A 15,932-nucleotide genomic window follows, 5' to 3' on the forward strand; every position below is an offset into this window, starting at 1 on the left:
GTGCACAGATTCAGAAAGACTTGTTTTCTAGTTTTCTTTTGATAGGTTTTGATTCTTTCACCTTACTCGATTTTGGTAAATGAACACTGAACAATCTCTCGGGTTTATACTTCAACCATATTGTCCTGGCTGTGCTGGTGGCCATACCAGTGCCCAAGAAGAGCAGTGTGAGCTGTCCCAATCACTGTCACCTAGTTTTACTCACATTTGCTGTGATGAAGTGCTTTGAGAGGTTGGATATGGCCAGAATCAACTTCTGCCTAAGCAAGAACCTGGACTGCCGCAATTTGTCTTTCTCTTCAATAGGTCTACAGTGGATGCAATTTCATTGGCTCTCCACTCGGCCTTAGATCACATGGAAAATAGCAATACTTATCTCAGACTGCTGTCTGTTAGTTACAGCTTGGTGTTCCACACCATCAAGCCCTCAGTACTAATCAACAAGCTCCAAAACCTGAGTGTCTGTAACTCCCTCTGCAACTGTATCCTTGACTTCCTCATTGGTAGACAACAGTCAGTGCAAATATAAAATAATATGTCCTCTTCACTGACAGTCAGCACTGACACACCTCAAGGATACATGCTTAACCCAATGCTCTACTGTCTCTACTCTCAGGACTGTGTGGCTAGGCACAACTATTGTTGGCAGGATTTCAGATGGTGATGAGGAGGTGTACAAGAATGAAATAGATCATCTGGTTGAATGGTGTTGCACCAACAACCTTGCACTCAAAATCAGAAAGACCAAGGAACTGATTGTGAACTTCAGCAAGGGGAAGTCATAGGAACATTCCCCATTCCTCATCGAGGAATTAGAAGTAGAAAGGATGAGCAGTTTCAAGTTCCTGGGTGTCAACATCTCTGAGGATCAGACCCAACATATTAATCTCTAGGCCCAGCATATTGTTGCAATTATAAAGAAGGCATGTCAGTTGCTATATTTGATAAGAAGTTGAGAAGACTACAGGACTATGCAAAAGCCTTAGACACATATATACCAATGGTGTCAAAGGCTTTTGCATGATACTGCAGCAATTTTATGTATTGCACTGTACTGCTGCCACAAAAAAACCCCCACAAATTTCATGATGTGAGTGATGATTAACCTGATTCTGATTCTTGTTATGGACTGAGAGGGAAATTATGGTTGGGAAAAGGGGAAGGAAGTGGAGACAGAATAGAAAGCACCAGAAAGACATTTTATAATGATCAATAAACCAATTGTTTGGAATCAAATGACCTTGCCTGGTGTCTCAGGGCTGGGAGTATCTGCTCCTCTGCCACCCTCCCGCCCTGGCGCTCCTTCTCTGCCACCTGTGCAACACCCCTCCCCCACAGCACTCCACCCTTGCCATTCCCAACATCCTTTGCTCCCGCTAGATTTACAAACTCACTCTCTACTCCACGTTGACAAATACAGCACTGTGCAAAGGTCTTAGGCCCGCTACCTATATATACAGTACGTGCCTAAGACTTTTCAGATAACTGTAGTTATGATACCAAAGGCTTACAAATTTCTACAGGTGTACTGTGGAGGGTGATCTAACTGGTTGCATCCTCATCTGGTATGGATGAACAACCGCAGAGGATCAGAAAAAGCTGCAGAAAGTAGCGAATTGAGCCAGCTCCATCATGGGCACTGGCCTCCCCAGCATTGAGGACATCTTCAAAAGGTGATGTCTCAGACATCGTCCATTATTAAGAACTCCCATCACGAGGACATGCCCTCTTCTCATTGCTACCTTCAAGAGGTAGATACAGGAGCCTAAAGACACACAGTCAACATTTTAGGAACAGCTTCTTCCCCTCCGCCATCAGATTTCTGAATGGACAATGAACTCATGTACATTACCTCAGTTTTTTTCTGTTTTTGTACTACTTATAGTTTTATTATTATGTATTGCAATGCACTGCTGCTGCAAAACAACGAAGTTCATGATATATGCCATTGATATTAAACCTGATTCTGATTCTCTTGGAGGCCATAAAATGGGTGATTCGTTACACTAGTAATTCCACTGTATAATGAAGTACCATTTTAACTAGAAGCTGCTCTGAGGTCAATTGAAGCTGGAATAAAAATAACCCATAGGTTAAAATACCTAGATAATTCTCTATTTTAATTATTTTTGTTTTCCTTGTGTATACAAAAAAAGCTAAAATTCTTAAGATAGCTGTTTGATCCAAGATTTTGCAGACATTGCCTTAAATAATCAGAATCAGGTTTATTATCTCGGGCATTTGTCGCCAAATTTGTTAACTTCGTAGAAGCTGTTCAATTCAATACATAATATAGAAGAAGAAGAAAAAGAATAATAATAAATGTAAAAATTACAGTATACATATAATGAATAGATTAAAAATTGTGCAAAAACAGAAATAATATATATTAAAAATTGAGATAGTGTTCATGGGATCAATGCCCATTTAGGAATTGGATAACAGAGGGGAAGAAGCTGTTCCTGAATCGCTGAATGTGTGCCTTCAGGCTTCTGTACCTCCTACCTGATGGTAACAGTGAGAAAAGGGCATGGCCTATGTGCTGGGCGTCCTTAATAATGGACGCTGCCTTTCTTGAGACACTGCTCCTTGAAGGTGTCCTGGGTACTTTGTAGGCAAGTACCAAGACGGAGCCAACTAAATTTACGACCCTCTGCAGCTTCTTTCGGTCCTGTGCAGTAGCTCCCCATTCCCTTCCCCCAATACCAGACAGTTATACAGCCTGTCGGAATGGTCTCCACAGTACATCTGTAGAAATTTTTGAGTGTTTTTGTTGACATACCAAATCTCTTCAGACTCCTAATGAAGTATAGACACTGTCTTGCCTTCTTTGTAGCTGCATCGATATGTTGGGACATCGTTGTTGCAAATGTAGTGAGGTGCATCTGTTTGCTTGACTGTGGAATCAGTAACTTGATAATAAAATCAGTAGGCAAAGTCACAAGATCTACAATTATGCTCTCATCTACATTGAGGAGGAAAAACTTGAGAAGGTAAAACATTTTTTTAAAGCAGCAAATTTATCTGCAGCAATTCCAGTTTCTGCTTTTTGCTGAACCTCTCAAACTGTTTTTTGTTTCCCCCATATTTGACTTTTCAAGATTTTATTCTGGTCTGTTTTCTCTGAAGTATCAAGCTATGCCACCCCCATTCTAATTCCCATATATATTTCTAATCTCTCATTGCTCCACAATATAACATGAGTATTGTTGCTGGTGTAGTCATAAAGGTAAGCTGCAAACAGAATCTTCAGAAGTCAATTGATTTCTTAGGACTTGCTGAACATGAAATGGTTGTTCTTTGAATTTTTGGGAGCAGTAGAGACTTTGCAAATGACACCATGTTACCAGGGTGCCCCTCAAGGCTGTATCATCAGTCCCTACTCTACTCCCAATACACCCATGACCTTGTGACCAGATTCTGCTCTAACTCCATCTACAAGTTCAAGTTTGCAGATGATAGCAGTAGAGTAGGGACTGAGGATGCAGCCTTATGAGGCACCAATGTTGAGAATAGTTTGGTGGAGATGTTGTTGCCTAACCTCACTGATTGTGATCTGTTGGTCAGGAAGCTGAGAATCCTTTTGCAAAGGAAATTGTTGAGTCCCATGTTAAAGAGTTTAGTGATGAATATACTTGGAATTATAGTATTGAATATGAAGCTGTAGTCAATAAACAGTGCTTTAATATAAGTATCTTTACTGTCCAGATGCTCCAGAGAAGAATATAGGGCCAGGAAGATGGTGTCTGCCATAGAGCTGTTTCAGTAGTAGGCAAATTGCAGTGGGTCATGATTGTCTAGGAGGCTGGAGTAAATGATCAACCTCTCAAAGTACTTCACAGTAGTGGATAACAGAGCCACCGAGTGATAGTCATTAAGGCACATTACCTTGTTTTTCTTTGATAATGGGATGATAGTGGTCTTCTTAAAGCAGGTGGGAATCTTAAATTGAAGCAGGGAGAGGTTAAAAATGTCTGCAAAAACATTCACCAGCTGATCTGCGCAGAATTTAAGAACATGGCTAGGAACGCCATCTGGGCCAATTGCTTTCTGCAAGTAAGTTAATTTGCGCAAGCAAATTGTGTTCACTTAAGAGTATTATAGCCATATGTTCTATCCAATATCATGAAAGTACCATCAACTCTGAGAGTAGATTAGTTGCTGAATTGTTCAACAAAATATACAAGCATTTTACCCAGCTGTAATTGAACTTCTCTGGATCATACACTTGCACATTCCACTATTAGCAGAGCAGCAAAAACAATTTGAATAGAATGAAGAGCTATTTTGAAATTATGAAAATAATATCTTTGCAGTCCATTACTGTATGCCAATCACTGTTGCAGTTAGAAAGCTTTCTCAATGCTAACAAAGCAAATGGGAAGATAAACATCGATAGGCGGCAGAAGGGGGGGAAGTGTTGTTTCAGTAACATGAGAAAGTTGTGTATTTAAATCTTCAGTCCTTTCTGATGTCACCAAATGAAATGATCCAAAATTTGATTATATTTGGATGATGTAATACTATGCACAACAGATAATTCTCTGATTTCATCTGTTAGTCACCATTTCTTTAACCAATAACACTGCCTTTATGAGATGAAGTCAGTGTTTTTTTTAGCATGCCACACCAGACAGTCAGCCATTCTTGTCTGGCGTGGGGTGTCAGGATTGGTTTCCTTTTGGATTAACTGGGTCACGATATGAACGTTCCGGACTCAACCCTTTTTTTTTAATGAGGGAGAGTGGCTAGCTTGACGCTCAATCTGGCATGGATGGAAAGCGTGCTTGGGGGTGGCCTGACTTGGATTCGAACTCGGGAGCCTTCGCTCCAGAGTCCGGCGCTGATGCTATTGCGCCACCAGCCGGCGTCAGTGTGAAGTAATATTATACTTTCTTATTTTATATATATTATAATTATAGTATTGCTCTATAAGGATAATTTGATATGATGTTAAAATGCAACCAATATGCACTGGGTTATAACATCCTAGAATTCTTATTTCTGAGCTAGCAAGGGTGAGGTATTGTGAGAGGTATAAATAGGGTAGATAGGAAAATTTTCTGTAAAGCAGAGGTATCTAAAATTAGAAGGCATAGGTTAAGGCAAAGTGTAAGTGGTCTAGAGGGTATCTGAGGAATAACTTTACCCACACGGTGGTTGGAATCTAAAACACAGTGTGTATGTGGCTGATGGAACATAAAACGACTCAGCACAGTACAGGCTCTTAGGTGCATGATGACCTTTGAACCCATTTCCCAAGATCACTGTAATGCTTCTCTCCTACATAGCTTTCATTTTCCTTTTAACAAAGTGTCCAGGCCATGGCCTCTCCTCGCTACTATCATTGCGCAGGTGGTACAGAAGTCTTAGGTCCAACACCACCAGGTTTAGGAGCAGTTATTACTCTACAGCCATCAGGTGCCTGAACCGGTGTGGATAACTTCAATCACCACTATTCTGAACTGATTATTCTATGATCTTTGGGCTCAGTTTCAAAGACTCTTTACAACTTATGTTCCCTGTTCTCAGTATAGTTTAGTTTTGCACAGTTGGTCTTTTGCACATTGGTTTTGTCAATCTTTGTTTAGGTATAATTTTCCATAAATTCCATAATTTTCCATAAATATTGTATTTCCTTTTTCCTGTAAATGCCTGCAAGAAAATGAATCTCAAGGTCAAAGTTTAGGCACTTTGATAATAAATTTACTTTGAACTTTGAGCCCCCCTGAACAGCTTGCTGGGGTGCCTAGATCTCCCACTGGTTGTCTGAAGTGATCTAAAGGCATCCAACTATTTTTATCTTCTTTCCTGTATTCAGTATATTAAGTACTAAATGCAATTTAAATAATTTATTCTGACAAATAGTTTAGCTTGAGCTCCTTTTATTAAACAACTGCCTCATTTAAACACAGGATATGGAAAGTGGTCTCAGAGGAGCCTAACTCATAGAGGGAAGTTAGACAAATGACTCTTTGACTGATGACTTCCTGCTGACACTCCACTTCCAAAGGATTAACAGAGATTCTTAATTCCTAAAATAGTTTCTGCCTGAATATGATGGATACACACTTGGCAAACATACTTATCAGATGAAACCTGCACATTTCATATAACTAAACTGAGTATTTATCTACAGTGTCTACCAATGCTCCTAGCTTTTATCAATGAACTTTCATTTGTCACCATGCAGGAAAGTGTATTTCTTCGAATGAACTAGTCTAAGTCCACAGATGAATCTTGATGTCATGAGTGGCTTCTTTTAAGGAATTGAGCCTATCCCAGAATTCTTGAGAATTGCTGTGATATCTTTAGACAGGGCAGCTAGCTTTCTTTTTTCTTATCTGTAGCCTCTCCCTGAGTAATTGCCCATCCTAGAACAATACATTTGCATTTCATGAGTTATTGACAGAAATGGAAAGCTGTTGGGTTTCAGAGATATCTTGATGTCCTTCTGCATGGAAGCTTAATATATGGGTTTAGCAAGCCAATTAGGAAAGTAATTAGTTTATTTTTGTTTGATGCCATCCATTCAGATCATTTCAAAATATAAGCACATCAAAATAGTAAAGAAGAGAAAAATGCAAAACATAGTGATACATGTGCAGAGAAAGTGGAGGTAAACATATAGAGTGCAAGGGCCATAATGAGGTAGGTAGAAGGATTAGCAGTTCATCTTTGTTGTATAAGAGGTCTGTTCAAGAATCTTGTAAAAATGTGTGCGAGAAGCTGTCCTTGAGCTTGGTGGTACATGTTCTAAGGCTTTTAATCTTATCTCAGATGATAGGGGAAAGAAGGGAGAATTACCAGGGTGGGAGGGGTTCTTGATTATGGTGGCTGCTTTTCTGAAGTAACAGGAATGTAGATGGAGACAATGGAGTGGAAGCCATTTTTTTTATAATCGATTGTCTGTGTTCACAACTCTCTGCAATTCCTTGTGGTTTTGGTAGAGCGGTTGCCAAACTGGATAGAATGTTTCTAATGGTGCATCTGTAAAAAACTGTTAGACTCATCAGGTTCAGTTATTTAATTTGTTTCACATAAAATCTGTGAGAGTGAATTTTATTCTGTATCTCAACTTTTTGAGTGGTGATTTGTGAATTTCTGTCTGTCACCTGTAAATGGATTCAGCATGTGAAACCACTGAAACTAGCCCATAGTTTGTAATATTCTGGTTAGATACATAAATGTGTCTATCCACTATGCAGCATTAACACCACCTTTAATTTTGTGTCATCAAGAATGATGCCAATATTGCTATCCTCTGCATTGACCAAATGACAGCTAACTTTGCAGGAGATGTTCATTGTTGTGAGTCTTCATAATGAAGAAACAGATTAGACATTAGCTAGAAGTAAAATACTAAATATACTGTAATCCAATATAATAGCAGAAATTGTTGGAAATACTCAGCAAATCATATACTTGTGAAGATGATCCAACAAGAATTCTATTGAGTATTGCCAGCATTTCTGCCTTTTTTAAGGCATTAGCAAAGTTGAATAGGATGACTGACCTTTCACAAAGATTCAGTAAGACACTATACTTCACATTTCTTCACCTGAAGCTTTTATGTAACTTCAGTTGTTGGATTGGTTCTTTTGCCTCTGTTTTTAGTCTTTGCTTGAGGATATTTTAAGGGCTTGAATGAAAGTGATGCTGAGACAGAGGAAAGCTGGTAGTATGAGAGGTTACAGCAATAGCATAATCATTATTTTTTTCATAGGAACAGGAGATGTTTCTGTGTATGCAGATGTTGAACGATCAAAAGTTTTGTTGGCAAATAATTAATCCATCATTTCCAAATATTAGACAGTAATGCCTCTTTCACTGTAACCTTTAAAATTTCACTTTAATACTGTGAATCAATGTTAAGAGTGGCATGTTTACCTCAACAAAAGCATGTTCTTTTTCTTCTCATCTTTTGTAGAGCAAAAATTGCTTGGAGCTTGGTCCTCCAGCAGAGGGAGAAGTTGTCCAGGTGAGATGGACTGATGGGCTGCTCTACGGTGCCAAATTTGTTGGATCAAACATCATTTATATGTACCAGGTAGGTAAGAGATGTTTGATATGGTTCAAGTCATAACAAAAATTGTTAACACCTTATGAGCAGGTTCATGGGAATTTAGAAGTTCTTTCTCTTACTTTGGTCTATCTAGGACAAGATTAATAAAATAAAATTCTTTATTGAATAGTTTAATGTCCTTTTAAAATTGTTTTTATTTGCAAATACCCTTTAAATTGATTAATTATAAATGTGTTCATTGTGAAAAGCTTTATATATTTGAGTATTAAAGCAGAGAAATAAGAAAATGTTGGAAGCACTCAACTGGTCAGGCAGCATCTGTGGGGAAATCCTAAATCAGAACTAGAAAATGAAAAACGGGTTAGTTTTAAGTTTTGGAGAGTTGGGGAAGGGTGAATGGGAGAGAAATATTTCTAATAGGATAAGTCCAGGGTTGTTGAGGCAGTTTGACTAATAGAATAACAAAGGCACTTAGAGAGAGAGAAAGAGGGAGAGAGAGTGCAATCAAATGGATAGGTGAAAGCTGTGGAAGGTCTGAGCAGAAATTAATAGATAATACTGGAAATTACCATTAGATCAGCTGTTTTCTGCAGACGGGGAGAAAACTGAACTAATATTGCAACTGGCAAATATTACAGCAGAACTTTTTATTCATTGCATAAATTTAAAAAAAAGCAACTTAGCTAAAATTGTGGAATTCAATTATAGACTGAATAGAGCTGCTCCCTACACAGCAGTCAACCAATCTGTGCTTGGTTACTCCAGTATAGAGGAGACCTCATCATAAACCAGATGCAATGCATAGAGTTAGAAGTAGTGCAAGTGAACCACTGCTTCACTACTTGGGTTCCTGAATGGTGCGGAGGGTTGAGATGAAAGTATAGGTGTTGAGTTTCCTGCAGCTGCATTAGAAAGTGCTATGTGAAGGGGAGTGATTGGTGAGATGAAAAAATGAACCAGGGAGTGATAAAAGGAACAGTCCCTTCAAATTGCTGAGAAGCAGACCTCATCGGTCCTTTCAGGTGAAATGATTCACTGGTACTTTTTCCAGTTGAGTATTGGATATTGCTGCTAACAATGTAGCAATGTAGAAACTAAAAGCAAATAGGATAACCACTCTTTAGAGCAGGTGCATTCATTCCACCAGGTAAGCTGACAGTTCCCCATCACTTTGATTTTCCACACCATTCCCTCTCTGACCTCTCTGATGATGGCCTCCTGCATTCTTCCAACAAGGCCCAATGTAAGTCTGAAGAACAGCACCTCATTTCTGTTTGGGCATGTTGTAGCTTTCTGAATTAAATTTTGAAATCAATGATTTCAGATCATTTGATTATTTCTGTTGGTATAAGATTGACTGGATCTGCTGCAATGTTGGCCACTTGTAACCTTAGCTTAGTATTTTTTGTTGTTCCACAATACTACACATTAGTTGGGCATCTCAGGAATTCTAGGTCTTGGCAAAAGCTGTGACATGTATTCAATGGCCACTTACCTCTCATACCTAATAAAGTGGCCACTGCATATATGTTTGTGGTCTTCTGCTGTAGCCCATTCATGTCAAAGTTCGATGTCTTGTGCATTCAGAGATGTTCTTGTGCACACTCCTGTTGTAATGCATTGTTATTTGAGTTACTGCCACATTAGATACTAGATAGATGCTGGCTGATTAGATATTTGCATTAATGAGCAGGTCTATCACTGTAACTAATAAAGTCACCACTGAGTGTACATCTCACAGCTTTTACATATCTCTTCATTTAATTTCACTTTCTCTCTAAATGCCCTTATTAAATTATCAGCTTGACAGCGCCATAAGCAGTAGAATAGACTCCACAACCTGTGCCTCATTTTAAGAGAGCTATCCACTTTGTCCTAACCACCCTGTCTGCAACTTAAAGCTATAGTTTTTCTCTCCTTCCCAGTTCTGATGAGGGGTCTTAGACCTGAAATGTCAACTCTTCTTCTCTTTCCACTGATGTTGTCTCACCTGCTGAATGTATCCAGCATTTTCTGAAGTTTGTTGTCAGATTTCCACCATCTACATTTGTTTTTGTTAGACCAGGATAATTCTGGATCATGATCAAGAAGTGTGTGGGTATAATAATGAAAGATGAATATAAAGGGAGAAATAATAGCAGGAGGCAGGTAGATGCTTACAGGAATGTAGGAGACTGCCATTTGGCACGTCAGTCTACACCTGCTTCCAGCAAAGCAATCCGCTGAGTCCCATTCCCTTAATTCCCTGTGTCCCTTGAGCTTTCTCTCCCTTTGATTCCTTGCCACTTAAGAAAGTGAAAATTCGTAATATCTGGTAACATGTCTTTTGTACGTCAGGGGAACTCACACCACCACAGGAAGAGACTGTAAACCACAAATATAGCTCGTGAGTCACACTGGTTACTTAGAACTGTGAGGCAGCAGCGCTAACTGTTACTCCCTCATGCCACCCAAGCAGAAAGGTGTATATGAGCAGCTATTAAGCAAGCTATCTTCTCTGCTTCTGAAATCTTGTAGTGGTGGAAGGATGCTGATAATACAAATGTTATCAATCAGTAATTGAAATCATCAGATATCTGGAATCACAACATCCTTTACAACTGATTCATGATTGACATGCCTATTATAATGCAGACTAATGAAGTAGCAAAATTGCACAAAGGATGGTGTCAGGCATCAATGAACTAATGTTCACTAGATTTCTTGACCTTGCTTTTCTACAAATCATGTAATAGGATCGTACAACTGTGCTGTCAGATAACCCTCTCTAAAGTAGAGCACTAAAGTACTGGATAATTCTAATAATGCACAAAATTATCAACCTAGATTAGGTTATTGTAGTCTGTACTGTGATTGACCAATTGATTGGTGACTCTAAAACAAATGTATAATTTCTGATCCATGACTGGGTCGCTTTTATGTGAAGAAGCTGCATTCTGCGGCGTCATGATTCTGTTTGTCTTAACTCTGAAATAAACTGATCAATTTGTTTTCTAAAACCTTTCTGGATGATTCTGGCAGTAGTTAGTGCTGCCACCAAACAGCTCCAGCAACCCGGGTTTAATTGTAATATTGGGTGTTGTTTGTATAGGGTTTGCATGTTCTTCCTGTAACCATGTGGGTTTTGCCCAACTTGTCAGGTGTCTTCCCAGATTTTAAAGGTGTGCTGGCAGGTTAATAGACTACTGTAAGTTGTCCTCAATGCAGATGATGGCTGGTGATCTAAGGGAATGTGGCCATAGGTTACGGGGAATGAAGAGGGAGTATGAGACTGATGTCAATGTCTGAGTGTAAACGTAGATTTGGTAGGCTGAATGCCCCATTATATCACTAGAAGATGTGGTAAATCTCAAATGCTGTTGCCATGGGCACTCAATGAACAATGCAAACACAATCACAGAACAGGAAAAGTAGAACGTGTGATTGCTTTGTAAAGGGCTGTGTCATGAGATATTTTGCATCTACATCTGGAAATTCATGTAGGGATTCCCTGAAATGCCATTGAATTGCATCTCAACTGATATCATTAAAGGATATGGTGATTAAGAATATAAAATGTTTCCCTCCTTTGATTAAAAAAACAACTCCTTGTTTACTCCATTCAGTGTGTAAATTGACTTTGAAGGCTTGAACACAGTGAATTTTTAAATCTTAACGTTGCATAAACATTAATTTAATGCTATAAATTCAATGAATGTGCTGTGCACAGGCATGTCACATGTAGCATTAGTTAATTTTATCAAGATTTTGCACAGTTAACTTGGCATTGAAATTGCATTGTAGCACTGTATTATGGCAACTCACTTGGTATTTTACCATATAACTAGATGTCAACGGAATAATGTGTAAATCACATCTTCAATCTTTTGTTCTCTCTCTGACTTTGAATTTTTCTAAGGGTTGAAAATGCAGTTTAATTTGATAATTTTCTGTTAAAATGTTGTGGATACCACCAGTTGTTTTTAGTTTTAGCATTAAAATAACTTCAGTAATGGAATGGCATCTGATAGGTGACATAAACTTGTTGTTTTATTTTCTTATTAGATGCACACCCAACAAGCAGTAAATCACATCCTGCCTCTTCAGGGTCAATGATCTACAAGATTAAAACTTTGTATAAATGAGAACCCTTTTATTTCTTGTGAAATATTTTGCATTAAATGTTTCCCTCCGTGCCATGCTTACAACACAATTACTTTTCTATGATCAAACATTCTTGACTTTTAGGACTACTTGTTGCTTTAAAATGAAATGTAAAGATGAATTGTAATTGAATATTTTCTGATTTATTTTCTTTACAGCTTAGTCTTATTTAGATACAGCAAAATCAATGCAGGCAAATATTTTATAAATGTAAAACAGGAACAAATGTTGGTAAGAAAATATTTTTAATTTGTAAAACAGCAAGTCAAAATAATGTTAGTAAAATGAACTAAATAAATTAGATTACTTTTTTACAAAGGAGAGAGGCTCATTTTATGAGTCAACATGCAATTTGACAATGTGATATGAAGTCTTAAAAGCTTAGTCATATTTAGCTCAAATTTTGATTTCATCTTTGGGAATAAGAACCATGTTTCATTATGTTAAGCATGAATGTATTACTGGCATATAGATTTGCACTTTCATCGAACTTTATGGTTTCTTAGAGACTTTATCTTGTATGAATTTGGATCCAATGAGAGTCATTAGAATGACTCATAATTAGGTAAAGGTTTCACTTGGGAGGTAGGTTAAAAATATAAAACAGCAACCTATCCTATCTCAACTTTTTGTATTTTGTGTTAAACGAAGTTAGCAACCTGTTCTCTGGAGAATTTTTCATAGAATCAGTCTTGGAAACTTGTAGCATAGGAAGAGAAGATTTAGCCCAGAAATGGAAAATTGTGGTTCCTTACTAGGAAACATCAGAGACTGCAGGTGCAGGAATGTAGACCAACAAACAACCTGCTGACAGAACTGAGTTCTTTTGCAGTGCTTTGACCCAAAATGTCAATACTTTCTTTCCTTCCCCAGATGCTGCTTAACTTGCTGAGTTCCTCCAGAAGATCATTCATTAATTTGGGTTCCTAGTTGTTGATCAGTAACTTTGAATGCAGTGATATTGTGCTTGCATTGACGAGGGTCCAGAGGAGGTACACAAGAATGATCCTGGAATGAACGGGTTAATGTATGAGACACGTTTGATGGCCCCGGGCCTACTCACTGGAGATTAGAAGTATGAGGAGGGATCTCATTGAAATCTATTGAATATTGAAAGGCCTAGACAGAGTGGATGTGGGTATGGTGTTTCCTGTAATGGAGAAGTTTAGGACCAGAGAGCACAGCCTCAGAATTTATGGACATCACTTTAGAACAGAGATGAGGAAGATTTTTTTTTAGCCAGTGGGTGGTGAATATGTGGACTTCATTGTCACAGACAACTGTGGAGACCAAGTTTTTGGATGTATTTAAAGCAGAGTTTGATAGGTTCTTGATTAGTAGGGATGTTAAAGATTATGGTAAGAAGGCAGGAGAATGTGATTGAGAAGGATAATAAATCAGTCATGATGGAATGGTGGAGCAGATTCGATGGGCAGGATGGCCTAATTCTGCTTCTATGTCTTATGGACTTGTAGACTATTCAAGTACGTAATCACATGTGTTCTGCTTCCATCATTTCAGAAAGTGAGTCCTATCTTGCTGAATGATTTTTTTTCAGTTCCCCTTTAATCACCTGTCAATTAATATTAAATCTGTGCCTCTCCAGTTACAGATATGTATAGCAAAAAAAAAAGAGGCTTTTTGATGTACCCATCCAACTTCTCAGTGTACTGTTAGCTCCCCAATCTCTTCCTGTAATCTTCTATTCACTTCCAAATCCAGGCTATAGACCACCTAACCTTTCTTAGTGTGAATATAAAGTTGAATGATAATACAAGTCTATATGTCAGTAATAAATTGGTTTAAGTTAATGAAATATGGTTCCTGGGATCCAAATCCTCATTTGGAGTATTCTATTTGATCAGTCTGTTAAGAGGAAATGATGGCCAGTGGTGAGTTGGCATCTGGACTTGGAGGTGAGTGGCCCTGAGTTTAAATCTGACTGGCTGCTCACACGCTTTCCATCCATGTTGGGTTGAGCCTCAAGCTAGCAACTGGGCCTTGTAAAAAACCAAATGCTAAAGACATGGCAAGGTTGCCACCTGATGTGCCTGAAGGCACGGAAAGGAACAACAAGAGGAATTGAGTCTTCAACGTTCAGCGTGTCCAATTTACTCATAACTTTGTACGTCTAATTAACCCATCCTCCAGTCTCCCTTGCTTGAAAGATGGCCAGATTTCCTTGTAACTTTAGTTCTCCAATCCTCATCAGCAGGTCTCAACAGCATCTTTTCTAATTCTTTCACGTTTCCCTGAGATGTAGTGACCAGCATTATACACAGTCCTCCTGTGGTGACCTTAGTTGTTCTCTGTGTGGTTACAGAGTCATGTGGCGCAGTAACAGGCACACAGTGGACTCTCAGATCTCTAATCTCTTCTCACAATCCTTTATTCACTTACAAATTTGGGCCATTTGACTGTCCAACCCTCTTAGTTATGCTGTACCCAATCTGGTATGTCCATCTCCAACTGTCTGTCTACCTCTATGAAGCACTGAGTGTGGCTCATGGGCTCTGAGGTCTCTTCTGGAGCAGCTTCTAACTTAAAGGCAGCCAAGCTTTCTGTCAGGCCAACATATGGTCTGAAAGTATCCTCTAAACACCTTGACAGATGTGGAACCGTAGTTTTTAAGTACCTTCATTAATATGAATTCGGTCCTTGTAATACCTGGGGTTGAGGAACCTCTTTATGTATGCACTTTCAGATATCTGGCAGTGTTTAGCATCCTGCTAGCTAAGGTAAGAATGACAAGTTATTTATTTTTGCTTCCAAAAGAGGCTGGCTCAGATGGGTGGTTGGAGGGATGGTTACAGCACATGCAATTTTGTTCATATTTTAAATTGGCTAAAGTAGTAGGAAACAACCAATTTATTCTCCAGCTGTGTATCTTTGTGAAACTACAAGGAAAATACTAATTTTCAAAAAATGAATCAGATATATTTGTTTGATGTCCCTTAGTGTGTTAGAGTACAACTCTGTATCTTGTACTTCATTATTAATCACAAGGAAAATTCTTTGGTATGGCTAACTAACAGGTTATAGGTTTAATATCCTCATATTGTGCCTAATCACTATTTGCTAATGATTTGCCTTTCAAGAACAGTAATCTAAATGGGATAAAGATGTAGGTCTGTTTTAAGTCTGGTAATATATTCAGTAGCTGTGTCATAATCGGTTTCTCTTCTAAATTAAGTGCACAATGCACAAACGTCCATTTGACATAGAAGTGTACAATCTTCAATTAGCCATTTGTTAAGAATTGTATTTACATCAGCTTGTAATAAGATGCAACTTGTACATCTGAGCAGCGATTTGTGTATTTCTAGATGCAGGGTTCATTGTGATATTACTACAATTGAAGCTTTTGACTGTGCATTGGAGTATTTTGTTTTGCTATGGTACTGGTGAGATGTGGGCTCATTGTTGAGCTCCTGTTGTAAATCGGTGAGTGTGCCAAATGTGAATCTGTTGGAATTTGAGGAAGTCCTTGCTAGATCAAAAGCTAGCATAAAAGAAACCTATGATACTCCAAAAGTGTTGTCTTGCAATTCTTTCCACTTCTTATACATTTTTACATGCAGACAATGAATGAGATAGTTCTCATACCAATGTAATATACAAAACTTGTTCAAAAGCATCAGTTGAACACCAAAACTATTATCTCACCAATTTGACCTTTATTAGATTTGAATTTATACACTTGTATTGTGATAATAGTCTTAGAATATTAGAAATGCTTTAAGCCTGTCATGAGAAATTAGGC

At 38.3% G+C, this 15,932-nt stretch overlaps 1 protein-coding gene across 2 annotated transcripts in view; it reads left to right on the forward strand.

Moving 5' to 3' along the window:
- Positions 1-15,932, forward strand: part of LOC140197685 (lysine-specific demethylase 4C-like) — a 385,265-nt gene that overhangs the window by 348,012 nt on the left and 21,321 nt on the right. For both annotated transcript variants that reach the window (XM_072257997.1, XM_072257998.1), the window contains exon 20: positions 7,931-8,050. In XM_072257997.1, coding sequence (XP_072114098.1) covers positions 7,931-8,050 — 120 coding nt within the window. The remainder of the gene's footprint in view (positions 1-7,930; positions 8,051-15,932) is intronic.

The sequence above is a fragment of the Mobula birostris genome, chromosome 5, assembly GCF_030028105.1.
Source record: "Mobula birostris isolate sMobBir1 chromosome 5, sMobBir1.hap1, whole genome shotgun sequence".
Lineage (NCBI taxonomy): Eukaryota > Metazoa > Chordata > Chondrichthyes > Myliobatiformes > Myliobatidae > Mobula > Mobula birostris.